Source organism: Anopheles ziemanni, chromosome 3, assembly GCF_943734765.1.
Source record: "Anopheles ziemanni chromosome 3, idAnoZiCoDA_A2_x.2, whole genome shotgun sequence".
In the NCBI taxonomy this organism is placed as follows: domain Eukaryota; kingdom Metazoa; phylum Arthropoda; class Insecta; order Diptera; family Culicidae; genus Anopheles; species Anopheles ziemanni.
The window spans coordinates 54,601,355-54,629,298 of record NC_080706.1 but is presented as its reverse complement, the minus strand read 5'-3'; the positions used below and the strand labels follow the sequence as shown (position 1 = coordinate 54,629,298).

At 48.3% G+C, this 27,944-nt stretch overlaps 1 protein-coding gene across 1 annotated transcript in view; it reads right to left on the bottom strand.

Annotated features, from left to right (window-relative positions):
* The window catches only part of LOC131285020 (uncharacterized), a 38,264-nt gene extending 20,314 nt beyond the window's left edge, over window positions 1-17,950 (bottom strand). Inside the window, exon 1 of the mRNA XM_058313880.1 lies at window positions 17,863-17,950. Coding sequence (XP_058169863.1) covers window positions 17,863-17,950 — 88 coding nt within the window. The remainder of the gene's footprint in view (window positions 1-17,862) is intronic.
* Window positions 17,951-27,944: the final 9,994 nt, after the last annotated feature.

Here is a 27,944-nt window from a genome sequence, read left to right as displayed (position 1 = left end):
GGACCACTCGCGGCATTACCGCGTGTAGGAGCGTACCCAGGGGGGGTGGGGTCGAGGTCCCAAAGAGCTTTTCGGGTTGGCGTAGGCGAACAAAAGTCGCGCAGCACGTCCGGATGGCGTAGGACCATTTTTCAGTAAATCACCAAATGAACGCCATCGCCACGTTTGCAGGAAGGGAAGGGGGAATCGCCCGGGTTGTGGATTGTTCGCGAAAAACGCTAATGGCGTTGGGTTTGAATTTGTAATCAATCTTTCAATCAACTCAATGCGATGAGAAATTGATGGAGGAAAGCAGCGAGTAGGGGAGCTGGAGAAAAGGTCCCTGCTTCCAACGGTCTACTTTCAGTTTCGCCCTTTTTCGATATTGGACGAGTAATAAATGGTGAATGAATCTAAATAAAAAGCATCAATCTAATGGACTCCGGGTTTGGGGGAAAAAATGGGATAAATAGGCCCCAAAATAAAAAAAATAAATGGAATGTAAGAACCCAGCGAGCGAAGCGAAGTTTTCTCGGGTGCTTTACTTTTATTTTAGTATTTCGCTATAATGGCTATGTTGTCAAACGGTTGTGTGACAGTAAATTAAAAAGAGATGGAGAAAAACTTCTGAACCACACTGACACACAAACCACATTCGACCGGAAGCAGCATATCGAGTGAACCGAAGCAACCTGATTTATCGCCGAAGCGATCCTCCCGAGTCTGAAATGCTTTATTCTTCACGAGGCGGGCAAGGGTCTGTCCGGGGTTCTACTGTTTCAATCGCACGTCCCCGGACGCAAAGGGACAATGGAGCCACAAGAATGTTTACTCTACAAAAAAATACTCTTGGTTACTTTGCCAAGGACGGGAGCGAGGGGGTGTATAAAGGGAACGGAAGGGAAATTGGAACTCCATTCCCGACAGCCCTTCGGGGCCCAGCTCTCAAACCGACGAAGCTTAGCCCCCTGAGGGGGAAGTATCGGGTTTCATATTTGATCGGAAGCCGTCATTCTGGTGAATATGGGTTTTTGGTTTTTCGTCCGCTTCTGTCCGTGTTCGCTTCATTTTCCAGCTTGCTGGCAACTTTACATTTTCGCACAAACGACAGAGGAGCTTATTAAGGATCCCGAAGAGGTGAAAAAAGGGGCACAAGAAACCGGGTAAGAAAAGAATGCAAATATTAAACCGAAGGGTTCATTTAAACTTGATTTGCTTAGCTCGTAATTTGAGCTCGAAAGGGGTTGGATTTTTTTTGGTCCAACAACGACCAAAAAGTATACACACTTTGAACAGATTTACCCTCCGTTTGGAGTTCGTTCACATGCGCCGGTTTCTTGGCGAGCGTACCAAGAAATAAGTGATTTAGCCCCAAAATCGTAAAGCAACACCCTAGAGGGCGCTTATCTGTGCGTGCTCTAATATTGACCTAGGGAGGTTCTGGATCGATTCCGCTGACGAACCGTCAAACGAGAGTTTGACATTCACTCCCAAGTGCGTCAACCGGGGATGTTTGTTGTGCGCCTTCCGGAAAGCGGCCACATTCCGGAGCTTACGTGGGTGAAGGAGGGGTTTTTTTAGCTTTCATCCGTATTGTTTCCTCCCCGTTTTATCTTCAAACCACAAACAACGCCGTCAACAACCGTAATGGGAAAAAATTCCAAACCTTTATTGTATTTACTTTTGTTTTCCAAGTGTGTTTCTTCTTCTTCGGTTCCATCTTGCTGGTCGCTCGGGTTTTATTTCCCTTTTCCGCTAATGTGAGCGCTTAACGCCGCTGGAAGTGCGGCGTTGTGGGGAGGGCAAAAAGGGGACGGCCAGAGCAACAGAGACAGAGCCTGACCTGGCCGAGATTTGGAAATGTCATAAATATGCCCGACCATTGAGAGCTCGATGGGGCCGTCGTGTGAACTGTGCGTTCGCCGTTTGGCTCGAAAACATCGCACACAGGTTTGGTGCAGGTGGCCACTCCCGGGTTTTGGTCTCTCCGTCGCGGATCCGGGGCGGTAGGCTTCAACAATATTCCCAGCGGTATTAAAAGGAAATAAAACGTTTGCCCACGGAGTGAAATGCGAAAATGCAACCAAACCACCAGCCCATCATTCGACCGAAAGATCATCGAAAGACCGCGGGGTGTCCGCGGAATCGCGTCCGGATCTGGACGGTGATCTAACCGCCACCCCAAAATGGGGAGGAAGATAAGAGAAAAAAGCAAAGAAGCGAAAAGAAAATGGAATAAAATATGTTAAACACTCCCCTATCGAACAATGTCGCCTGGCGAAATAAGGTAAACAAATCGGCGATCGGCTTGAGTTGGAGGACTTTTTCCAGTTGAAAAATGACCACGAGCACGCGTCAATCGTGCCGGTGTGTCCATGTGTGTGTGCGCGCGCTTTTGATCGACAGTAATCAGTATGCAAAGTGCGCCATCAAGAGCACACTGGGCAATCGACCGGGCAAACTCGAATCTGCCAATCGCCAACAGCGGGAGGTTGGTCGCAAAAATTCCTCACTCAAAGTCACCAGTCAGCAATATGTCTTCATTCGCCCGGTGTTGCAACGGTGGGAAAGAAATTCCGGCCCGCCAGCATCCCTGGCAGCACGCTGGCGACGAGCAAAGGGTGGACGCTGAAAATGTAAAGCCCAATAAGCTCCTCTTCCTGTTCGCTCACGGCTTGCGCAACTATCATTAGCCCATTTGTACCGCTGGCTAGCTTGGACGGCGCTTTCATTAGCAGGTCTCCTGAACTGGCTGCCCCACGGAGAACATCTCCCTTCCCTTCTTCCACCGCGCGATCCCTTTCGTAGCTTGATCAGGTCAGCGAAATACGCGCGGAGAGAAGAGAACCAGAACGAAGAGTGAAGAAAAAGCATGTAAATTAGTCCGCATCCGCAGTGCGAGTCCCGTAAGCCCCCGCGGATTGAACAAACACACACACACACATAGTTTCAGGTGGGGACAGGGCTGGGGATGGATGGCAGATTTTTCAGGTTTCCCATGGATCCCTCTCGACCAGCGTGCACTGTGAGATAGTCATGCCGTTAGGTTGACCGTTCATAAATCGTTAGATTGAATTTGTGGTGAAATGGTGTTAATGAGAACATGCTGTCTTAAAATTGGTGTCTTGCGAAGTAATTGTGGCGTGGCAGGATGCGCAAACCATAAGCCCTAAATTATCTTTGTCCCCGTAATCTGTCCTAAAATTTAAAATGTGGAGGAGTATATGCTGTAGAATATGCATGTTTAATTATTTTTAAATTATACCCTGCGCTCTAACATAACAGTAATATTTAATGAAAAATGTGTAAAAATAAAAATGTTTGTTCAAATCTCCGAAATTTTTATCAAAATGTTGTAGGTTTTCAATTTTCACATTGTCACAGAGACACTCCGGACTCGCTCTAACAGCGCCTAATAAAGGAACTAGGAACGGAAGGAATTAGTGATAGGAAAATGTATAAATAGGTTGAAAGCGGGAAAACGGTATTTTTACGGATACACAAATTCGGGAAATAAAAATACTGAAATTTTTGGTGGTTCCTCCAACCATAGAGCAACTTCCTAAGATTTGTTAATTTAGCCGTTCGTTTGTGATTCCGGTAATGTAATGCGAGAAATTAAACGTGCAATAAGTAACGTCCATACACATGTTCCAACCCTTCCCACCGTGCACGGCGAACAGCGAGCCATCAGCGACCAGCTGATGAGCTGGGCTCCCGTCGGCATTCGGTAATTGATGAGCCCGTGTGCTCGTCCGTTCGGATTGCTCTCCAAACAGCGTCCATGATGTGTACGGCCCGGCCCGGGAGAATGCCCTACATTCTGCCGTTTTGGGCACCTCGAGCTCGAACCGGGAATCGCGGGATTGCATACCGAAGAGGATGCTTTTTAACCATCCATCGAAGGCATTCAGTTAGTTGTGTTTTTGCTGGGGTCATCTTTTTGGAGCTTTCCTTCAAACGTTACAAATGCGATTAGATGCTAAATGGACTTCCTTCTCGCTGGAGTGCCAAGGAAAATAAACCTTTTTATATATGTTTCATCTTTTGCTGCCCTCCTGGCTTCGTTTTACGCATGATCGGATCGCGCGTCCGCTCGTCGGGCCAGAAAACGATTTGTAGTTTCCTTGGGCCCGTGCGGTTTTGTCTGTTGTTTTTTGATGCGGTGTGGTTGGACTTGCGGACTGTTGATGTTTGTCTGTTGTTTTCGTTCGGTTTGCAACTTCTTCAAGTTTTTTGTTGTTTATTTTGCCGACGCTCCTCAATCTCAACGGTGCAGCGATGAGTTCGAAACCACATCAATCCAGCCAGGAGCAGACGCACGAAAGATAAATCCGGGTGACGATCCTCCGGCGAGGGTCGAGGTGGGGTGGTTTGTGCGGTGCTAAATCCCTGCAGGAAGGAAGTCATAATTTCATCTGCCCCTGCTCGGTCTCCCCCTAATGTTTCTGGGCCGGTGTTGATTTTACAACGTCTCCTCCGTGAAGGGTCAAATGGAGGAGCAAAATAAAAACGGAGCAAGAAAAGCAATCGCCAAGTTGACCGTGTATCACCGGTTTGGAGCTCGCGAATGAACATGAACCGACACGATCGGTGGCTCCCAAGCAAAACGGATCGACCGACCAGACATTTCTTTTCCTCGACTCCAAACGGAGGAATGCCACTAAACACCCGAGCGTACATCAAACAACCAAACTGGAGGAGAATAAGATAACCATTCCCTTTCGTCCCGTGTTTATCTTGTGAGTGTGTGTGCGCGCGCGCGCGCGTGTATGTTTATGTTTGTTTCCTTCACCTTTGCTTCCCCCTCCCCCCGAAACATCGATCGATCGGTTCCAGCCCAATATTCAGGGTCAGAGATTTTCGACTTTTACGAGCTCAATCAAGCGATCGTAAAAAGCAATAATGCGAAGTAGGTAAACATGTCCACGATTGCATCTCCGGGTAGGAAACCCGGCACACATGAGCCGTCGCTCCGATTCCGATTGGCTTCTTCCCCATTTAGCTTGCGGAAAAGATTGATGAGTTTCGGAAAGTGTCTCGATCGTTCCTAGTAACGACCCCTCGGGCGCAAGATGGCGCGTGTGACAGTTGCGATGCGATCTCTCGGTGCCTTTCACCATCGCTCCCCGAAATTGCTGGTGCTATCCTGTGCTTTGTTAATCAAAACCTCACACGGTTCGCGTGTGGTTCGCGTCCCGTTCGCCCCGGCAGGTGAATGCGAAGAGCAGGAGCATAAGCGCGGAGATGCCGCGGGGTCTCACCCCGATGATCGATACGATCGAGCATAAATCAGTCGCTTCTTTTCCCCCTTTTATTTTTCATAGCCCGGCTCGAAATTATATAGTCCACTTCAAGTCAGCAAAAAAAAGGGGTTGGAAAAGGCGTAAAAAGAACGAACGCGACAGTGCGATTGACTCACTCATTTGCACTCTCCAGATGACGACGCTGGGTCGCGGTATGGTATGCACCAGCGAATGATCGCAAATGACCACGTTCGAACTCTTGCGCACAGATGCATTGCGGCGGCGCGGTTCCTTGTAATGTCGCGGGCTTAAACACGCAACCTGGAACCTGCTCACAGCCCGCACCACATCATCATCATCACCGTCCTCATCGTCAACTTCATGTGCTTCATCATCGAAACGATCGGCATCGAGGAGCAAACGCACACGCACACACAGAGAAATCAACGGGAGTAGTTTGCGCACGGAAATGCTCGAGGCCATCCGCCCGAAGGCGTCCAGAATCCACCGGCGCCCGATCCTCAGCCTATAACGAGCCTCGCAGGCGAGGTAACTGATGCGCGCAAATAACTGAAACCCATCACAGTGCACCACACCAGCTCCAGGTCGAACACCGATCGGGGCCCAACGGAAGCTGCGGATAGCTGCGATATCGAGAGTCGCACACACAGGCTGAACACCCGGGCAAAGATGTTCCCCAGGTGGACGATGCTCCCCGGGAGAGGGAGAGAGAAGAGGGTGGGCGAGGAAGGAGTGCAAAAAAAAAACGAGGGCAGAACGCGTCCACGGATAGAAAGGAAACCCCGTGAACGCGCAGCAAAATGAATAGCTATCATCGATAGCACTAACTCCGGGTCTCCGGGAGCCATCCGGCCCGTTGTTTGTCCAGCATCCGCTTCTTCGCCTCGAGCAGAAACACGCAGCAGCAGCAGCGGCAAAAACACGAGACGCATGAGATGATTGCTCCGAAAAGGAAAGGAATACGGAATAAATGAACCGAAGACCAATGGGAGGAGAAGGAGGAGAAGGAGGAGGAGAAGGCGAAGGGGCAGAAGCAGGCTGAACACAAAATTTCGACATGAGCATGGCCACATCCGCGAGCAAGAAGAAAAGCTCGAGTGAATATTATTATGATAATTAGTTTCCAGCAGCCAGCCACATCCTTCGTGCGTCCCGGCGTGGCGTTTTGGCGTGTTTGGTGCGAGAGAAGAGAAGAAAGAGAAAGGGGAGAACCCCCGACTGCGAGCCCGCACGCCCCTACCCCCCTCCTACTCCTCCTCTCTCCATCGGTCCGAAGGCCGGTATCCTTTACTACTTTGCTTTAATAACAGTAATTATGGTACCGAAATTTTTATATTCATACTTATCGGAGTGGCCACAGTTTGGTGTGCTGTGTTTTGTGTGTTGGTTATTTGATGTGTTTCGTGCGTTGGGGCGTTGTTGTTGTATATTTTTTTAACTTTTTTTTCATTCGCCATTGCTGGTTACCTTCAAAGCCGTTTTTTTCTCCAAAGATGCTGAGCTACTTCTTGGAATAGCATCGGCGGCGTCTGGCTGTTGCACGAAAGGAACAACCGCACGCGGTCGATGATGATAGCGAAACCTTTCGGGCGGCCATTCTTTACCTTCGGTCCCGTCTTCAGTCCATCGAATCTCCATCGAGCTCCGAAAAACCGGGAAATGCTTGTATTTTCTCGCTCGTCTTTCGCGTTCGCGTGATGGTGCGGGTTCATGGCGCAAGAAACACAACTTTAATGTGTGCTCCCTTGCCCAGGGCCCTTGGGTTGGCGAACAGGTTGCTTCGGCTGCTGCTCATTACGTCCCACCGGGTGCACGGAAACCGGGCGATGCAGGCCACGATGGTCACGAGCTATCGAGTGCGCACGAACGGGACGCGGCACACGACGCCTCCTCGCGCGCGCGCGCCAGCGCACACATACGGCCACGCGGTGAAATCGTGTGCCGAGCGGCGGCACCTGTAACTACAACCGAGCCTGAGCCACCACCGCGGGCTGCGTGCCAGCATTTTCGCGACAGTTCTGTAGCATGCATAATTTAGCATGCGATCGCGCGGAAAACCCGTTCCCCGGAGTCTCGCGGCAGCAGCTGTCGCACGCCGCCGACGAAACCGTTTCGAATGAACTGGATCGGCGGGTTTTGTGATGAAGCAAAAAGCATCCCAGGACAACATCCCGAATTCCAATCCAATTGGGAAACAAACAGGCAGAAGCACATCGCGGCGGTCTTACTGCACCAGGGCTGGTTTTCATCAAGTCCTTCCAACTCTGTGTGCGTGCGTGTGTGTCACTGTGGTGTGGGCAAAATTGGAATGTTATTAATTGCCATCGCCACCGGAGAGCGAGAGAAAGAGCAGGTCGCCCTCGGGGGCCAACATGAAGATGAAGACGACTCCAGCAGGCCAACGACCACACGATGGAAACCACACGCAGCCCCAAACGCAGCAGCCTTGCCTGGTCGTTAATATTCCCTCCGTTGAATTCCGTTCAGCTGACCACGGTGTGGTGTTTGTGTGTCCTTTTCTTTTCGTTCGCTTCGTTTATCTCCACACACACACACACACACACACACACAAACGCACACTCATTGGGCCGGGAAACCGGGAGCGCCTCCGGGTGGCGGAGGTCAGACACCAGGCAGCGGAGATATCTCGGACCAGATAAGGGTTGGGAATTGATTACAGGAAATCAAATTTCGACTGATCCTACTCGATGTCTCTTGCTTTCGGTGGCCGGTTCGACGACTTCGGTTCAAATACAGCCCCTCGGGGTAAGGATGGCGCATTTGCATCGTCGCCGGGGGGGGAGGAGAGGACAGTGGGCGAACATAATTTAAAGGACAGTTGAAAGATTTCCTTTGCCCTGCGGTGGGAACGGGGTAAAAATATGTGTTTTAGTTTTTTTTCTTACCTTTAGTTTTGTTTTCTCTTACATAGAAAAAAAAGGAAGTCATGTTTCTTTCCACGGTGGGAACGACGGAACAGGAGACCGCGAAAGGGACATAGCGAAAAATACGAACCTGCCCTGGCGAAAGGTCGATAAATAATTAGTGAAAGGCGTTGTCGAAATTTGCCTCAATTCGCGTGTCGCGTGGAAAATTGGCCAGCAGAAAAAGTGGTCGCCATTCACGTGTGACACATCGATAAACATGTCACCCAAGAGCTGGGATCGGTTTGTGGGAAGCAAAGGTAAAAATTTGCACCAACAAAACGAGCCCGGTCACGGTCAGTTAGTCACTTCCGGTACAAATTGAGCACCATTTGCATAAATAAATAGGCAATTGGAGCTGCCGCACGGTTGTGTGATGTTGAACCTGACACGTCAAACGGGCAGAGCGTGTACGTTCCGACATGCAATTCATCTTTTCCGCCAACCCGTTTCGAACCGACGTGCCTTTGAACGTCCCTTAACCTGTGCTCATCGTGACTCATCGTTAACCCAAAGCGATGCGACGGTGGTTTCGCGATAATTACGCTTCTCACACGTGCATTTCTTCGACGCTAATTGTGCTTTGCTCGGTCACCCACTGCCACTCTCCCCCGAACTGGTCCTACGTGCGGTGTGTCGGGTCGAGTGCATTCGATGCACATTTGAGTGCGCGTCTTCGCCTCGGTGGCGTTCGTCGCTTGCAACCGTTTAACGTCGCCGCACTTTGGAGTGGAGAGGAAAACGAACTTCCTAAAAGCCCCCTAACGGTACTCTATTTTACTTTTTAACATAACTGTCTTCCGCCTAACGAGAGAAAGATCGATTTTTCAAAGCGATCGAAATTTTTATGATGCAATGAATTTTACGGATTACGATATCTTTTCGCAATCCGATCCGAGGCAACTGCATCGGGTTGCAGAAGTGGAAAAGAGATTTAAATCAATTTGCAAATCCAGCTCTACGACTTTTACTCAAAAACCCGATAAATCTGTATCGAAAAAAAAAACGAACCATGTTGAATCTAAGCGAATGGCTGCCTTATTTCATGCAATTTAACCTTCCCGGTACGTCCAACGGAGTGCGGAGAACTCTTAACACTAGAATCCTAATGAGGGTGATTTTAACCACAACGCAATTTTCGATTTTAATTTCTCGAAAACGGCTGAATATTTTTACAAAATTAAATAAGAAAATAAGGAAAACAATGAGGAATACTTCAAAAATAAAATCATATCATTTGCAAATTATTAAGTTGGCCTCAAAGACCGAAAATAACGCCAATTCCCATAGCAACGTTTCGATCTTATTTGCTTTACACCGAGCTAGCAATCAATGAGAATGATGAAGATGGTACATAAAAAAATACATCGGATTTGAAATTTTTTCAAAAACAGTGAAGTTATAGCGTTTTACAAATAGGGGTCAAAATGACCCCTGAAAAGCATTCGGGCAAGATTCCAAAGCAATGTATTTTAGTGCTAAACCGAATGACCACCATTTCCCGCAGGGGGGGAATGTTCGCGTGGACCCGGCCATTGCAAACGACTCTCGGGTGATGTTTTCATCCGGGAATGGTTGCCGCGCTAGGATTGATTAGCTGGACGTCTCATCCATCTCTTGCGCCTCGGGCCACAAAAGCGTGTTCCCCATTCCCGTTCGGGCGCTTTTCTTCCATGTGCCCCATGCGAGGGTTCTTGTTGCTCCCCGGCATATGTGATGCGCATCCGGCCGGTTGTGTATGAAATTAGTGCAGCCGTATCGGTGCGAGCTGGCAGGAGGGATTTTCGTTTCCGATTCTCCAACTTTGCTAATTTCCAACCCCCACGACCATTTGGTGTAATTTTCTATTTCCGATTGTTTTTGTGCAAAACGCCGGAAACCGATTTATGGTGTTGCCTCCACGCCACACGGAAACCACACAATCACCTGGAGTGGCGGGGGCTGTTTCGGGAGGCGAAGAACGAACACGCAATCACACACATATGCCCGGACCGAGGCGCCCATTTGCGTGTGCATATTATTATGTTCGGGGCAGTGCACGAAAATATGCTCGGGCGGGCTTCCCACCGCAAGACCATCCACTCTACGCGGGATTGATTTACGATGCCGAACGGAAGTCGACTGTTAAAAAGCCTCGAGCCGATTCGATCGATCGATCGATTAAAAACGCCAGTCCGGGCCGGAAAAACGGCTCCGACCGTAATTACGCCCAACTGTTCCCGATCGGGCCAGAACGTGTGGTACGGATCCGAAACGGATGGTTCTTCCTGCGATTCTGCCGGGGTTTTTCACCAACCCGGGAGAAGCCGTGTGCGATCGATAAGCGAAGCGATCACATTACCCGATGGCACGCGCTTTTGTTTCATTCTCTTTGCTTTTCGCTTCGAACCCCGACAACATATGTGCATCCGATGCGTTTTATCGCCGCAGAGCGAGGGGAAATTAAAATTCCTTCCCATTTTGCCCGTGTTTTATCGCTTCCGGCCCGCTGGGCGCGGGTAAGTGTCCTCTCGGCGGAAGGGAAATGGGCGCCGCTCGGGATCGACTTTCCCGGTGACAGATTGACAGCACGCGCTATGTGTACGCGTTCGGTTTCCAATTGGGATTGGGCGGCATTTGAAACAACCTGCCCGAGCCGATTCGTCGGCGACAGGTTTCGAGCCAAAGGTTCAAGTTCAAATGACATTTTAATTGCCCACCAGCTGGTTCGGCCCGTGGGTCGGAATCCGGTCGTCGTCGTCGTCGGCGTATGTTTTTACTTCGGCGTTCGGAAGATTAAACGAAATGGTTGGACGAAAGGGAAGCGAAGATGTCTTACGGGTGGCATCTGGCGCTTGGCGGCTGGCGGCGGTAGGCGGTTAATCCCATCGTGTACGGATGGCGGACCACACGCGGATCGATGAGACGGGCGGCATCGATTGGGATTGAGGAGTCGGCATTCGGTTTCAATGTCTTGCGAGCTGATAAACAGCTGGTTTCTGGGGAAAAAGTGGATGCTTTCTTTTTCAACGTGACGATTCGATCCTCACGGGAGCAGCGATCGTGGATCGGGTGGGGTCGGATACATTTCAACCCTTGAGTGGAAAGAACTAAATATTCAACATTTTGTCGTTTTAGAAACATATGGGATACTAGCTTGACGCCCCGGCGATGCTCGGTGAAGGAGGAATTGAGCAAAAACAAAAAAAATCTGTCCTTAAAAGTGAGCTTCAATTGTAAAATTTAGATGATTTTATCAAAAAACAGTGGTCAAACAAACGACAGTTTAGAATCGACGGTTCAGTATAGGTCGAGTTTTGAGTGTACACAAAACACCATGCATAACAAAGCTGTAATATTTAATAGATTACGTGGGGGGACCCAAAAGTAACGGGAATCGGGTTGTAGGGAGAAGAGGGGAAAAAGGGGATCGGGTACAATATTTTTTTTAAAAAGCTTAACATGTTCTTGATCAGTATGCAAAGTTTAGTTTCTGTAAGTGCATCCGCTAGTCTTTGAGAATTTTTTCAGTGTAACGGTTTTAGTGTTTTCGGCGATTTTGTGAGATGGGCAAGTGAAACTGAGGTCAACCTCGTTCTGGGCTCCCCACAGCTTCAAAAGCGGACGAAAATGTTTCAAAAATCAACAATCCTGTTCAGCATTTGTTTATCCAGGATGGAGGATAAACTAAAAAATCCACCAGGCAGATTTGAAGATGTTTAGGGGAAACAGCTGGAAGAAAACGACGGATCCGTGGCGAGACTGGTTCTTCCACGGAACTGAGACCACGACAACGCACTTGCCCACAAAGCGCTGTCCGTGAGGCAGTTTTTGACCGAAAATGGCATGATACCGATTTTTCCATCCTGGAGGAACACATTCTGTACAAGGTTGTTGATTTTTGAAACATTTTCGTCCGCTTTTGAAGCTGTGGGGAGCCCAGAACGAGGTTGACCTCAGTTTCACTTGCCCATCTCACAAAATCGACGAAAACACTAAAACCGTTACACTGAAAAAATTCTCAAAGACTAGCGGATGCACTTACAGAAACTAAACTTTGCATACTGATCAAGAACATGTTAAGCTTTTTAAAAAAAATATTGTACCCGATCCCCTTTTTCCCCTCTTCTCCCTACAACCCGATTCCCGTTACTTTTGGGTCCCCCCACGTAGTTATTGAATGTTATTGAACATCAGTTGATAAAAAAAAGTCTGGTCAACAATCGAGAAACTATTGTAAGCCAAATGTAAATCATCATTAAAAAATAACTACTGGTCAACTATTGGTACGCAGCGCGAAAGAATAGATTATTTTTCACCAAGGAATGTAACGACCAGCCGTTCCATGAACGAAACGATTAAAACATTTTTGAGCTAATCACCGTTTCGGAATGGATTCCATGCACTCGAGGGGTTCGCCGCTTGTGAGAAAAGCCAAATGGACCAAAACCGGGAGGAAGCACTCAATCGAACCGCGAACCGGATCGACCAAATCGTATCAAAGCGGATCGCGTATCGATCGAACGGCAGAGGGGGGAGCAGGAGGAGGAGGTGAAGAAATTCGATGGCGATGGGTCCAAGAACGTGGGTCCGGGAAACGGGGATTCTGGTTTAATCGGTTATGGCTCTTACGGTCGGTATGGGCGCACTGGAGTCGCGCCCGATTTATGACTTGGACCATGGCTCCGTAGACGCAGTCCAGCGCTGTCGGGTTTTGGGACCACCACCAAACGGACGGAACGTGGGATCGACCGAGAAGACCGAACGCCAAACAGCCAAAGCCGGGAGCCGTCGCTAATCTTTCCGTTTCCCATGTGAACCGGGCCACTACCCGGCGGATGACCCGACAGCACCAACACCAACTCCCGGGAGCTCAATCAATCTCCGCCGCCGGTGCGCGACTAATGCGCGTCGTACATTGCGGCCGGCCGGCGATGATGGCGATGTGATGATGCATCAGCACAACCCCGTGAGCATGATCACCCATCGGTATCGGTATCATTAAGTCGCCACTCCGATGAAAGCGTTCTACCGGTTGTGGGGCTTCCTTTTTCTCTTCACTTCCAGAGTGTGCCTAATTCGGCTACCATCGCCCTCCCGAAGGGAGCGGGGTTTTCGGGCCCATGGGGCGGGCTGCGATGTAAAATTATCGTTATTTAACAAAAAAAAAATGTCGAAGAGCGAGGGGGTCTCCATGAACGAAATTGGACGTCGAGCTGAAACCGCTCGGCTAGCGTTAATTCATCTTAAAAGAATGGAGCTCGATCGTTTGTTTGTGCCCTTGAGGTGATGGTGGTGAGATTTTGGTACGTCAGCACCACCGGACGCGATCAACCCCTCGGTGGGGAAGTTTCTGTTTTTTTATGCTGCTACTGCCCCAGAAGAGAACAAAAACTAAAAATTGCGCAAGTGCGCCCGCAAAGGAGAGATGAGGCAAGCTGAAATTGATGGGGAATTCGGCGTGCAGCAATAGTGGGTCTCAATTACGCTCAGCTGGAACATAGATACACACACACACACATCGCAAACAGCCATACGTTGTGGACACATTCGACACATTCCGAAGCTGGCGTTTTTGGGGCGTTCTTTTCGAGACATTCAGGTTGGAAAAGTCTATCGTCGCTTCGATGGCAAACGATGGAGGAAATCGAGTTCCACAATGGCCCCAAGGGTCGATTCAAATCCCCCTCCAGCCACTATACCCTGCCCCAAGCCCCGCACAATCCATCGTGGGTTGAGGTGAAGAATGAAATAATAAGCGAAATTAATCGTAATGATATTTAATGACAGTAATATGCTGCCCCTAAAAGCTTCACCCGGTGGAATGTGTTCTTGCCCGTCCGAATTTGTGGAAGGCGCAAAAACTGGCACACACAAAAAAAAGAAAATACAATGAAAGAGGAAACCCTACCCACCTTTTTTTCGTCTATTGCGCGTGCTCCTTGGCGAGTAACACGCGAACGACAGATAGGGCTCAGATCGAGCGGTTTTTCGTCGGTGACGGAATCCGACGCCACAATTGCAGATGACACGCGCGCTCCTCCCACCGATAGGAGGGGGGAGTGGCAAGGGCAGGCTACTACAAATGTCACAAACAAGAAGCAACAAACGATCGGGGAAAAAAAACCTGATGACAGGGTCTTTGCGGATACAAAACACGCAAACACAACGATACGCGATCATGATCGCGCTTAGTTTTTCCACCCGATCGCTGCGACTGTGTCATTTTCTTTCCGCGAAGTCACGGATACCGCTCGATCGGTGAACGCGGAATGCGCGTAATTGTCACCCGGGATCCGGGTGAAACAATGGCCTCCAGAAATCCGCCTCGCACACCCCAAACCCTTAAATTATCTGCACTTATGCTTTCCCCCAGGCGCAGAGGTTAGGAACTTTTTCGGCAAAAATCATTAGCAGAACACAATACCAACGCGGCATGAACCTGCTGTCTGGAAAATTCAAACGTCGATCCCCCAAAACGGGAGAAAAACTCACCGCCCGCAGAGGGGAAAAAATCAAAACCTCCCGCCCAGAGCCATTCCACCCGCTCGGAATGGAATGCCACCGATTGTTTCTTTTCCCACCGAATGAATTCATTTCTAATAAAGTGGTTCCGCGTCGGTGCGTTCGCCGAAGGAAAGCCCGTAATGTCCCGACCGTTCCGGGTAGAATATAAGACGTTAATGATACACTGTCCAGAGGAGAAAAAAAGGAATACAACGTGAAACAAAAAAGAAAAGCCACCCCCAAACAAGCTGCTGCCAGCTTTCGACTGGTCCGGGGCCGGGGAAAAAATTGTAATAACGAGCTGCACACGAAACGAAGCCGACCGGATTAACGGGGATAGGAAAAACAACACCAGAAATACTTGAAGAAAGACAAGAGTAAAGGAAACCAACCGGCCGGAGACATCGACGATGGTAAACGAGGCGAACCGAGGGAACTCGACGTTTTTGACACCTACGCGAAACGTCGATGTCGGCCGGCCATAATCTGCCATCGATTTAAGCAGCTCGTTTGGTATCTTTGCTTCTCTCTCGTCCCTCTGCCCGTCCGCCCGCCCGCCCATGTGCCGTTTGCGAAATGTGAAGTTTTGCCACCGCACGAGCACCGGAAAGAAAAGATTCCTTGTGCGCCGCCGATGATCTTGGTTGTATTATTTTTAAGACACTTTTCTGTTTGTCTCCACTGGGGCTCGGGACTCGTTACTTTGGCATTAGCGAGGCGTTGTCGCGACACCGCAGCGCAGCTCGCTCGCTGATCGCCTTTTGGTGGCGTGTGATAAATGAGTTCCCGGGGAGTGGAAGTTTCGCGCGTGGGCTTGGCGACAACCGCCGAGGACGTCGCGTTGGGTCCTTTCCGCGAAGGTGCGTCGCAAGATAACGTCAGCGGGGTTGGTGGGGGGGGGGGGGGAAGCGGACAGAAAACACATCCTGCCAATGCACGGTTCCCAGGAAAACAAACGAACATACAATCGCTCGAAACTCGAACAGCTCGCGGTGGAGCGATTGTCGAGTGAGCGATCTTTTGGCGAGATGCATTATAATAATTCTTGCCTTCCACTACATCCTCCATTCGTTTTGGTTTTGGATTTTGTTCCGCAGAAACCACGGTGGAAAGCTTTCCGGTATCTCTGCCTGTAGGAGGTTACCTTTTCATCCTTCGCCATTTCGCGATCGATCGCATTGCGACAAGGATGACATTCCACCAGCATCGCGGTTTGGTGCGTGGGAATGAATTCTTGGGTCGGTTTATCTTAATGCCGTTTCATTTATTTAACTTTTTCCATTCCTCTAGATTGTCGACCTCCAACTCCACATCTGCGTGGGAGGCTTTTGGGGGAAGAAAAATAAAAAAAAAGTAACAATTACGCATTACATTTCCAACTCCACCATCCCCTCGATCGACGGGAGGTTTTCGCGAGGAAGGCGAGTTGCTGTGTTGCATGCAGTTTGGCAAAGGCTCCCCTCTTGGGGTAACAATGACTCTGCATCAGAGCTGCTGGCCAACTTCATCGAAGGTTGAACCACTTTCCAGCGCGATGGAACGTGGTTGAGTTTCCAAGAAAGGAGGTGTCCACTGAATCACATCGACGGCGGGCGGGCGCTTAATTGTTTAAAAGTTAGCCCCCCCCCCTGGAATCGGAGCTTTGCGGCGGGAGTTTGATTGATTGCCAGCGGCCTCGCAACCATTTGCGCATATGTGTGTTTGTGTAAGGTGGCTCCACGTGCGGAGCCGGGCCAGTAGTCGGTTCGTGTTGATTGATTTAAGCCAATTAACAGGGAGCAGGGTGCTGATTCACCAACGAGATGTCGCGAAATTTATTGGACTTCGGTGTTCGATAATGAGCCTGGTGAAGGTCGACTGCTGTTTCGTCGAATAAATCATTGACTAATGTGCGATGGTTGTTCATCGATATTAGCTGAAGTCAATTTGTTAAATGCTCAAATAAGAACGATTTCATTTTCGTTTTTATCAGAATTTAAATCTTTTCACCATAAATAAGTCAAAGAAGAAGTTCAATGAAAATATTTCCCACATCTGAAATTTCGGCATATCTTGGACACGCAGGGCTCTAACACTGTAGACCAGTTTCAGCTAGTTAGATACTCAAAGTGGTAACGCAATTAAGAATCCCATTTCCACGCCAGTCCTCCTTCTCACTTTCCCTGGCCTTTTATCTTTCTACACGGGAACCGAATCGACAGGCCGGTAGCACCATGCGAGCCCCTTAATGTTTAACGAACTTAACAGGTTTCTCAAACTTGCACTTCCACCCCTCCCCTGCACAAAATAGTCAGACTGCCGAACAGCCGTTCCGATGCCCGACCATCTTCAGCGCTAAAGAGTACATCAAACACATATGATTAGATTAGTTTTCCCGCCGGTCGAGGAATGTCGAGCGTTCCATCCCCGCCAGACCACCTTGGCCCGCGAGGGAAACGGTAGCAACGCTCCGGAGCGTGCAGGTGCTAAATGATAGCAGCGGCGTCGGCGGCCTCTGTGGAAAAATCACAAAAGAAACCGAGTGGAGGCAGAGCCGAATCGACGGGGGTAAACTAGCTCACGCGTGAGTGCGCGATATTTCGAACTGTTTCGGTAGCGTGCCCTGCGGCCAAACGTCTTCAGGGGGCACGTGGAGAAAACAGTTGGGGAGTCAATATTGACACGCGGGTACCGGGGAAAAAAATCCATTCCGGTACGTGCTAAAAAGTGGTGACGGTAGCGAACTCTCCGATGTGCGGTGCGCGGTTGAAAAAGGCGATCGCCGAACTTTGCGTGACTCACATGAGCGCACCAGGTTTTGGCGGCATTCCAGAGTCGCAAGTAAAGTGGTACCGCACACAAAGTGACGGTGCTCGATGAGGGAAATATCCCCACCGGCTGGAAAGCCCAGCTCTATTCTTAGAGTAGAGCCACGTAGCCACGGAACATTGACTCACGCGATCGAAGCTTGTATGCGAGATCGTTTCGAGCGATCGTCATCGAGAGAAGTGCACCTGAACGACGTCAGCGAACGTCGTGTGCAGCTATATCTTAGAGGTATCCCGTGGTTACAATCGAAGCGTGCATCGGGCGCTCCGAGAGATTCGAGAAGTTCCCCAACCCCGTGAGTGAACGGAAGTGGTTGATTTGTGACCAAAAGCTGGGCTTTGGCCCGGACCGGATGTTCGGTCAAGAGATCGTTGTTGTGATCGCTGGAGCATACTTACATGGACTCACGGCGACGCCGAGCAGCGCTACGAGTACCACCAGCGCCGTTGGCCGCTCGAGCTGCCTCTTCTGGAAGCTGTCGGCCATCGTTGTTTTATTCCTGGCTCTTAATCTATCCAACTTCCGACTCGCGCTTACGCTTGCTAGTTGCTCTCGCTTAGTCAGGTTTCGTTTACAGACGTTCCTCATACGCAACCCCCCCTCTTTGTCTCGTGGAAAGCCACTCGTGTTTCAACTTTCAGCGGCCCTTTATTTTTCTCCCTTTTTTCCTAATGAGCTCTCCACAATTTTTATGGCTGCACGACGCTGTTCACATTCATCTGGACCGAAACGCGCCCGCCGGCCATCCGGTTTGTGGTGGCCGGGACTGCCCGAAAGCACCGGAGTGCCAGAAGAGATAGACGCCCGTCAACACGACGCACATTCGAAATACCGGCGTTTTGGGAATGACACCCGCGGCAGGAGGATCACTTCTTCTCCGGGGATTGAAGGCACCCCAACAAAATCACGAAACCACCTTTTAAAGCACAAAATAGCACCACAACACCAAAATCACTTACAACGGGCGGGATTTCACACACAACAACCGTCGAACTGTGTTTGACGTACGCGTATTGTGTTCTCTTTGACGGCTACGCTATCCGAGATTCCGCCTCGCGGGTCCAAACAATCGACTTTTCTAATCCATAAATTAGACGGATCCCATCAAATGACACATTTTCCCCCTTTTCCGCGTGAAGGGGTGAGTTGTTTCCGTTTCCTTTAGGCTTTCGTTCGTCTTAGAATGTTGTTTGCGTGCGAGATGTGGAGATCTGCTGATGTTTGGAGCGTGGCGATCGATGCTGATAAACACACTCCGCAACGGACGGTAGTGATTGCAACTCTCCGATAGCTCTCACTGATTATTCATTAGCACTGGGGCACGGTTTCCGATTCGATTCGCATACTTTGCATCACTCGCTCGCACATCAAGCTTCTGTTCGAACGTTTTGCTTCAATGCTATTTGCACGGTCTCACTGTGTGGAGATGTACACGATCCGCGATCGTTATCGGCCGGAGTGTGGCCCAAGGTCGACCGCAAGGCGGGTGGTTTTCTGCGACCTTTCGCGACCCGATCAATCGGCGGCGAATGAGTAAGCGCGGGAATGAATGAAGCAGCGGACTGTTTGTTTCATGAATGGACCACGTCGTTCCGTTCGCGTGCACTGGAGGGCGCCTTATTGAAAAGGCCGGTAGGGGTTGAAAAAAAAAATAGAGATCTGCGATCACTGATCACTTTTGCGAGGAACTATCATGCACGGTTTAGGAAACCTTGTGTAATGTTTTGAGACGTTTCAATCGATTCACAACTCGAACTCCTTTCGAACGCTGCCACTTCATCGACCGTCTTCGACGACGCACTGTTTCGTACTGAGCTGGTGTTGTGGAGCGCAAACCGGCTCTCGCGTGCTGCTCAGCGCTGCCGGCGGTCCGCGAGCTTTGCTTAAGCTCTTTCTTTTTCCTCCCCCCGTGTTTCGTTTATTGCTTTTTTCCGTTTTCTTCGCGGATCCTGGCTTTCTTTCCTTTTCCCTCCAGCTCACGCGGTCGCACCCGCCGCTGCGGTGCGATCTTTGCGCCGTTGCCTTCCATTCATCGTTCGTCTCCTTCGTTCGTCCACTTTGCGGGTGAGTTTATTGGTTCGTTTCCTTTTCGGTGGTTTTTCGTAGCGTTTCCCTTTCTTCCGCTTACCGTGCAGGAATGGCCGACACGCGGTAGAAACTGATGAATGAAAGGTATTTTGAACTCTCCCATCGAGCCCGCAACCGTTTACATCGCTGGGTTCAGTTGTGATCGAGATCGTTCAGGTGGTTTTTAATAGATAAGCACATGTTGTACACGTTTTCTCAAACTGTGCCGATTTATACTGTTTGGCTAGAATGTTGCCAGTTGGTCAAAACCAACCCGCAGTGAACCCAACAAACACAACTTGTTTTCAAGAACAAAACTAAAAAGGTTCTAGCGTTTCTTACTGCGTACGCAAGGGCTTTTCTCGACGTCTCGAGGGCAATGCGATGCAACTTATGCTGACGCAGTGTGTGCCTCTCCTTCGGCCGTTTCCTTTCCCGTTTTCCCAACCCTCCGATGGTTCGCCGCGTTCACCAAAACGAAGACCGGGTTTGTAAGTTCATTCATCAGTCCGCGTCGCTGCCCAACAGCGTGGGTCTGGGTTGCCCGGTCGGTGGTCGACCATGGAACGCACATCACGCACCATACAGAAACACAAACACACTCACAGACACATACACTGGATGTTGGTGGTATTGCCGCTGACGTACTTGCAGGTTGTTGCTGCTGCGCTTCCGACACCGGAATTCCAACGGCATTCTCGTGCGTGTTATGGATGCATCATCGTCGATCGTAGCCAGGAGGGCAATCGTCGAGGGATTACGCCGGGAATGGGCATTAGTGGAAATCTTCCAAATGCTAACGAAATACGACATGTTGCTGGGTTTGGGGGGGACGATTTTATTTTAATCCAACTTAATAGACAGCCATAATCGCCTCCAAGCGCACTGAATACCCATCAGTATTAATTTCATTGTGACTATTTCATTTTCGTCCACTTTGGGGATGGGTTGCGAAGAGAAGTTCTTTCCATGCAGTGGAGCTGGAGTGCATTAAATATGTAGTTGACATGTGGATTATCGCTCTGATAGTTTAGAAGCTTAAGGCGGCAGCAATAGGTTTAAGTTTTTTCGATTGTTGTTTTGCTTCAAAATCATATCGAGCAGTATTTGTATATTTTAATTGAAGCAATAAATAAAATATTGAAATTAATCGTTCGTAGGTGTGAGAAATTCTGAACATTGTTAGACATAGTTAATATGTAAATGCTTTTTGGTTTTCATTCACTTTAAAATTAGGAGATATGAGTCCTTAAAACTTCGGATTGAGGCCAGATTAAAATACAAGGCAATTGGAGTATGACTATTTCGCTTGGGCAACAAAAATGGTGTCAACAATAACGGGTTGCCTAATAAAAATTGTGGTCTTCGGAACTGCTTTTTATTGTAGAAGTATAAATTAAATTCTTGAACGAATTGTATGAAACTGAAAATAATAATACTCATTCAAAATTGACATATTTTTGTCTCATGTTGCGTAGTTCATAAAATTTAAACCATTTTCCAAACCAATGCTGCCCTGTGTCTGTGAGGTACTTTTAGATGAAAACCATGATTTTATTCGTCTGAACGTTATTGACTTTGACCGAGAAGCGCTAGAAAGGCCGTTTTTATCTTGAAACAACATAATTCTTTTTACTGCTTAATTGATTATACAATGCTGGCGGCCGATCGTACCTTTTGTGATTTTATCTTTCCGTAGGTAAATAAGTATCTGCAAAACCATGCACCGGAGAGATTACTTCCAAACAGAGCGTAATCCCTCGACAATGCCCACCGCTAGCGGATCATGGGTTTGTGTCCAGTTTCAAATGCCCCGGAGCGGCAGTTTTTAAGGAATACTGGGAAATAAACAAAAAAGAAACAAAAATAACAGACACACACATAGCCACAGGGCAAAGACGTTCATCCTTCAATCTTTCCCGCGCCGAAGCGGAAGAACCTACCATCTCAAGATGTAGGTAAACCCGATGTTTTCTTCCATTTCCTGGTAAGCGGTCGCAGGTCTATCGTCGGTTCCCATGTTTGGCAACCTGCTGTGTGTGCCGGTTTTACGATCGGAAGAGACCCTAACCTCGTCCCCCCGGGCGCGCCGGCCCTTACTCGAGTGTGACACGGGAGAAGCGTCGAGTTTCGCTCTTTCGCACAATAACGTCGCGGCCGGAGGTTGTTCGGTGCCTTACGGTTGATCATTGGTTTTTTTTCTTGAAATGTTCCTTCTTTCTGTCTCACAGTGCGCCACCACCTTCGATGCCGAAAGTGGACGAAATGCACACAGGGAACGCACCAGCAAAACAGCGCAGCGAGGGATGAAAGAGCGCAGGATGGAAAAAGGGAAAACAATCTTAGTGCCAGATAAAACTAGAAGTGAGATAGAGTTATAAACGTGAGGCAAAGAACGAAAGACAAATAAATCAAGTGGAAATTATCGCCAGGCCTGAGATGAAAGAGGGAAAGCAACTGCACGAGGAAAGGTATCCGGGGGCAGGTATCTTCTACAGCCCATGTTCGGCGATATGTAATTCCCGAGAAACCATTTTCTTAAACGGAAGCAAGATGAGTGATGGGCCAGCATGGAATTCATCTGCGACTGGCGAACACTGGTTGAGCGACACTGCGTATGCAAATTGCATCATTCCGCGACTTCGTTTCGGTTTGTGTCGGTGTTGGTGAAGGTGGTATTTTTTTTTTCGTTCGTTGGCATTGTTCATCAACCCTCCCTCTCTGCTAACCGCTTTGATGGAGTTGAGCGGGCAGATTTTCTGTCGCGCATGGCTGACGCCAGTTGATTGATTTTGCGCGCTGCGAGTGAAAATCAACATCATTCAACATATCGTCACCGCATGGAACGCGCGCGAAAGTATAGGAGCACAGCTCGTGGCCGTTTTACTGCGGACAAACGGTCGAGCCGACCCGAATAGGCATAAATGGCTCGGTGACTTCTCCTTGGGCGAATAAAAAAAAAAGCTAAAAGCCCCTTGCGGAGACGTTGGTCGGAAGAGGCCAAGCAAATATTGTGCTTACGTCCCCCGGTATGACGCGTACTTCCTGTCCGGGCCGTCAAAGGTGGGTTATGTATGTACGCTTTTGCCTTTTTCGTTGCCTCTCCACTTACAGGCCCATTTCCCTTATCTCACCCGGGTCGGTCTCCTAGGGCGGCCCGGGCACTTTGCATTTTCTTTCTCCAAGGTTTTCCAAGGCGGTCGGAGGGCGCGGACCGGGTCGGGCCAGAGATTAGATAAACGCTTGCCCAGGCCCAGGCCAGGTTTTCGGGCCGAGTGGGTTGCCGAGGTCAGGTTGATATCACCCCGTTGCTTTCTTGTGCCCGATGGTGTTTATTTTCGGTCTTGGTCCGGGACTAAACTCGCCGCGAGCATCTGCCCTGCCCTTGGCCGCTGTCTCGCACATACACACGCAACACACACACACAAATCGCCACTTAATGGGGGGAGGTTCAGGTTAAAGGAATTTGATCAATTAATGTTAAGTGGCTTCGCTCACGGTGGTGACAAACCGTTCGGAATGCGATCGATTCTCCGCCCCGGAGGAGGCTTGTCTTTTTTTGCTGCGAAACTCCAGACACCGGCCGGCTAATGGCGGCGGCGAAGGAGAAGAAGAAAGCACCGAATGCACTCGTTTTCCCTGCCGGTGGACTTATTGAGGCGACAAGGAAAATGTGCATCTCTATGCGCGTGTTGCCGACAGCCGGCCGGGATCGTTCTGCCATCCTTGGCCAACACCAGCGCCGGTTGCTCTGGTTCTTGGCCTCAGCACGGTGGAGCAACAGCCAACGAACCGGCAGGAAACCACACACCGAGAAATCGAATCCCTGCTAAACTATCGCATTCCGTGCATCGCACTCGATTCCACGGTGCCGGCCGGAATTGAGTGATTTTCCTCGTGAAACCGGACCATTTATTGGCCCATCTCTGGTGGACACACATGCACACATTCCGCCTGATGACTTTATACGACGGTGATGACGCTAGATAGAACAACGTGAGCTGCTTCAGCCGTTTAGAGCTTACACGGGCTTCCTTTCGGTTAGACAGTTGGGCTGTACTTTTTGACTCGTTTTTTTTTCTTTTTCATGGAATTCGTAGAAGAAATTGTTCGAGCCCTTCTTTTGGTGCTATGTTCGCAACCTGGACGTCTTCAGTAACAGTGCAGGACAATCGTATGGCACAAAAACGTAGCTATCGATAATATTTTACTAGTATGTTTCTATCAATTATAAAACTTTGAAGATTTTTTTTATTTTGAAGAATGAAGTATTGTAAGTTTGTTTTATTGCATTAATAAATAAGACAAATGCTTTTCGATTTCTTATTTTTGTTACTGCAGTCTATTAAACCAACCACACCATGCTGACGGCTTAAAGAAGTGAAATAAAACATGCAACGAAAAATATACGGTTTTTTAAACAAACGTACGTTAAATGTAAATTGCACGAAGAAGGGAAAACCATTTGGAAATTGCCGTATTTTTGCAGAATGCCATCTTGTATGCCATCATGTATGCCATCTTTATATTTTACGTTGCTTCGAAATGATTCTTGCGTCGGTTGTGTTATACCATGAATAACTCTGTTCATTCATTTTGTTGGGCATATTTAAAAAGTTTTAGAAACAAATATTCCAATCAAAAACATTTTCATACAATAGCTCAATATGACCAACACGGCAATTTAACTGAACAGAATTGGTTTCGTAATTCTTGCATTCTGGTTGTGGAGATAATTATGACAGCATGCTCATCAGCATGTCCCCCTCATTTTGCCTCACCTTGCTTTCGTTCAGTACTAACGAGACACAGAACGATTGGAAACCATTGAAATTAATTATTTAACACATAGAACATTTATCAAAATCTCGTTGTACTCTGCAGTATGTCGTTGAATTGTAATTTAACTAAAACTAACTTAAAATCAATATCGAGAAAACAGAGCAGAGATGGTGGCTGAAGATAATTAATTGATTGCGCTTACAAACTTACAAAAATGATAGGAAAGACCCTCTTTTATATCAACGAAGTTTGGTGAAATAATTATCTTATTTAAAAAAGAGACTTGTTAACAGGCTCAAAATACTACTGCGTCATCACACAAGAGTGAGGTTTTTGTCAAGTTTCTTAATGAATTTGGAAGGGAAACTGCGTAAACCAAAAGTAGAGAGTGTAATTATTAGTTTACACTGAAACCTGCAAAACATTGGTGCACTACTGTACTGTATTTGACCGTTCCTTCTCGATGGCTTGGATTGTCTTGGACGCTGTCTTGTTCTGTCTGTGTATGCGGTGCGTTCTTTCCTTCTTCATCGCCTGAAAGACCAGGACCGACTACCCCGCGGCCCCGTGCGGTGTAGTTAGTGTTCCAGAAGAGCAGACAAGCGCAAGCAAGAGGGCAATCGGTAATAGAATCAGAACACACATATAGCCCTCGAGTAGCGCGTTGGCTGACCCTGACCGTGATGGTGGGCCTGGCAGGTTCAAGGGGTCGAACCGGTCAGCACCGAGAGCCGTGTTGATGATGATCATCATCACCATTTAGGGTTGTCATCGAGCCAGTGGAATCGGTGGGTCGCTGGTGGCCGAAGGTTTTAATTGTTTTGTGCCCTCCTCCACGGAATGGCGGCATTTTGCCGTTCGTTTCGTTCATTCCCCCAAGAAGACGATTGATGGTTTGCGTCTCTGTGCTTTTGTTTCCATTTTGCGTTTCGTCTTCATTGCTTACAATCTGGAAAACGGGAAAGAGGATTATTGGCCATCGGCTAGTTTCCGTACCACTGATCTGTTGTGATCAGATGTTGTGCCGTGTTGTGTGTTGTGTTGAGGGATTTCGCTCTGTTCCCTTGCCTCCTGTTTGCCTCTCCAGCGTCGGCTCATCCGGCCAGACGAGTTAATCAAATCCCTAAACCCTGCGGTACATGCCGTTTCAACACCGACGGGATGAAAGTTTGCCAAATAAGCTTCTGGTTGTTTTGTAATCAGTTCGTTTGAGGTTTAGGTCTTATGCACCTTTGTTGGCCCATCGGCTGCAGCGGAGTTTCTTTGAGCTTTACTTAAAACACCGAAAGGGTGACGCGCGGGGCCGGCTCGAGCTGCGGCTTGTTGGTCAAACATAAAAGTCGGCCACCGATCCAATCCCGAGTGTTGGGTTTCGCTGCATGCGTTCGCTTCAAGCGAGCCGCCGTTTCGCATGATCGCACTTTTATGCTTCCCTCCGCCCGATGACCATCCGTTCCGCTGCATCGAGTTCGGAATCCTCACCGGACAACCACGTTGATCGCGATCGGTTCGATGATCGAAGGAAGACGTCGTTCGGTGTTCGACGCGGAGAACACGCGATGCGTACTGTGTCAACAGACTGCCGGACATGGGTATCGGGGTGAGAACTAATGACCAAAGCGTTGAGCGGCCGGAACCCCCGTTCTTGTTGGAACAAGTTGACGACCAAGTGCCGGAATGAGTGGTCAACAAGCGGATAACTCGGCATCGCTGCTCCTGCGATCCAGTATTTGAGCAGTAATGGAGACAAACACAAACAGCCGGCACTTGTGGTCAACCTGGTCCGGCACTCCGGAACCGGGTGTCCTTCCGCAGGTAGCTTCAACCTACGTCCCTAGGGCAGACAAACTTTCCTTCCTCCTCCAACTCGCTGGCACTTGTTCCTCCTCACCCTTTCTTTCTCTTTTCCCCCCTGGGAAAACAGTGAACCACAGTGAAGTCGATTGGTGTTATTTTTTAATTTTCATATTTTCTGTTTATTTTTCCGAACTCCGGCAGCAACCGTTCGCCATTGTTTGCTCGTTGATGTTCGTTATCCCTTCCCTTACGGGTTGGAAGTGCATTAGAAGTGAATGCAGGGGAAGGGAAAAAAACCCCTAAGACACAACAAAGGGAAGTGCTAAAGAGATTAATATGAAAGTAAAGTAAAGCAAATGGACAAAAAAAAAGGTATAAAGAAACAGACTCACAATAAACGAAATCCTGTCGTGAGAGAGCGTGATCCTGGGGCCTTAAAGGGAAGCGCTAAGTGGGACGAGAACCGAAATCCAATCTGCCACCAGGTTTGGTCGTCCTTCTTCGGAAATTCGGCGAAAATGTTCTTACGGCCCTATTGTGTTATGGTTGCGATTGAGGAGGTTGGTATTATTTTTTTGTATGGTCCTTCCGCCAAAGGAAGCTTCCTGAGAATGCTCAACTCTCGCTGAGAGACGCACGTATTCAGCCGGTGAACGTTTCGGTTGGAAGAATGCAGAACGTCCGATAGTAGAGGGGCGAAACTCCCAGCGGAATGTGAATTTTGGTGCAATTTCGGTGCTAATTCCGATCCTGGTCACGTTTGGAGCATAGCACATTACGATAGGAAAGGACGAAGGGCGTTGGGTAAAACCTATCAAACTTTCATACGGTATGATGCGCCTTGAGTAAACAAGAGGGATATTGAGTGTTTTCGGCTGGAATCTCACTCGCTAAAATTGACAACACAAACATTTTGTTTTAAATATTTTCATTATTATGACTAAATCATGATTCATTGCATGAGCTCTTCAAACAGTAAAGGATTGGAGCTTATTGTCATTGATAGCTTGATTCATAAATTAATGATTTTATTTAGGTGTAACCATCAGGATTAAGTAGTAAACATAATAACAAAACCTATTGATAACTACGATCATTTACTGATAGATTTATATGTTGCAGCAAATTATTTATTTGTTTAAGTTTGAAACAACTTGTAAATGAAACAGTTTTCAGTTTCATAAACTTATGACCGGAAAAAAATTGTGAATGATAGAAAACGGTTTATTCTCAGCATTGATCTCCAACGCCGCTTTATAATCAACTGTGTGTCTCGCGGTGTCATGGAGTTTTTATTGAATTTAAATTGTTTGTATCAGCAATAGAATCTACTGTAAGGTACCTTGAAACATCAAACGATGAACAACTTGTTGACTGTTGAATGAAACTAAATTACAATGCATCAGCACATCCGGAATCTCTCATGCTTCAGTAAGACAACTTTGCGGCGGCAACGGAACGCATCTTATCATGATTAAATAGCTTTCTGACACATTGTACGGTGGTTGGATAGCACAATAGAATGGGGAGTTCACGTACGGTACGGTTTTAATCCTCAGTTCACTTCAAATCGCTTTTATGACTGTCACACCCACACGATCAGTCGTTTATTCCCTGGCTGTTCTCATTGGAATGATGATCTTTTTCATTCATTTTCCCAAGACAAATCAACTCAGGACTGATCTATCCTGGAAAGCTGGGGGTGTAAATAAGCAACAAAAGGGAATAACATAATCCATCTCGCACACCCGAATTCATAACCAAACAAGGAACAATCAGAATCGGAGATCATTTCGTACGAGACGTTGCGTGTTTCTTTCTTTCACGTACGTAT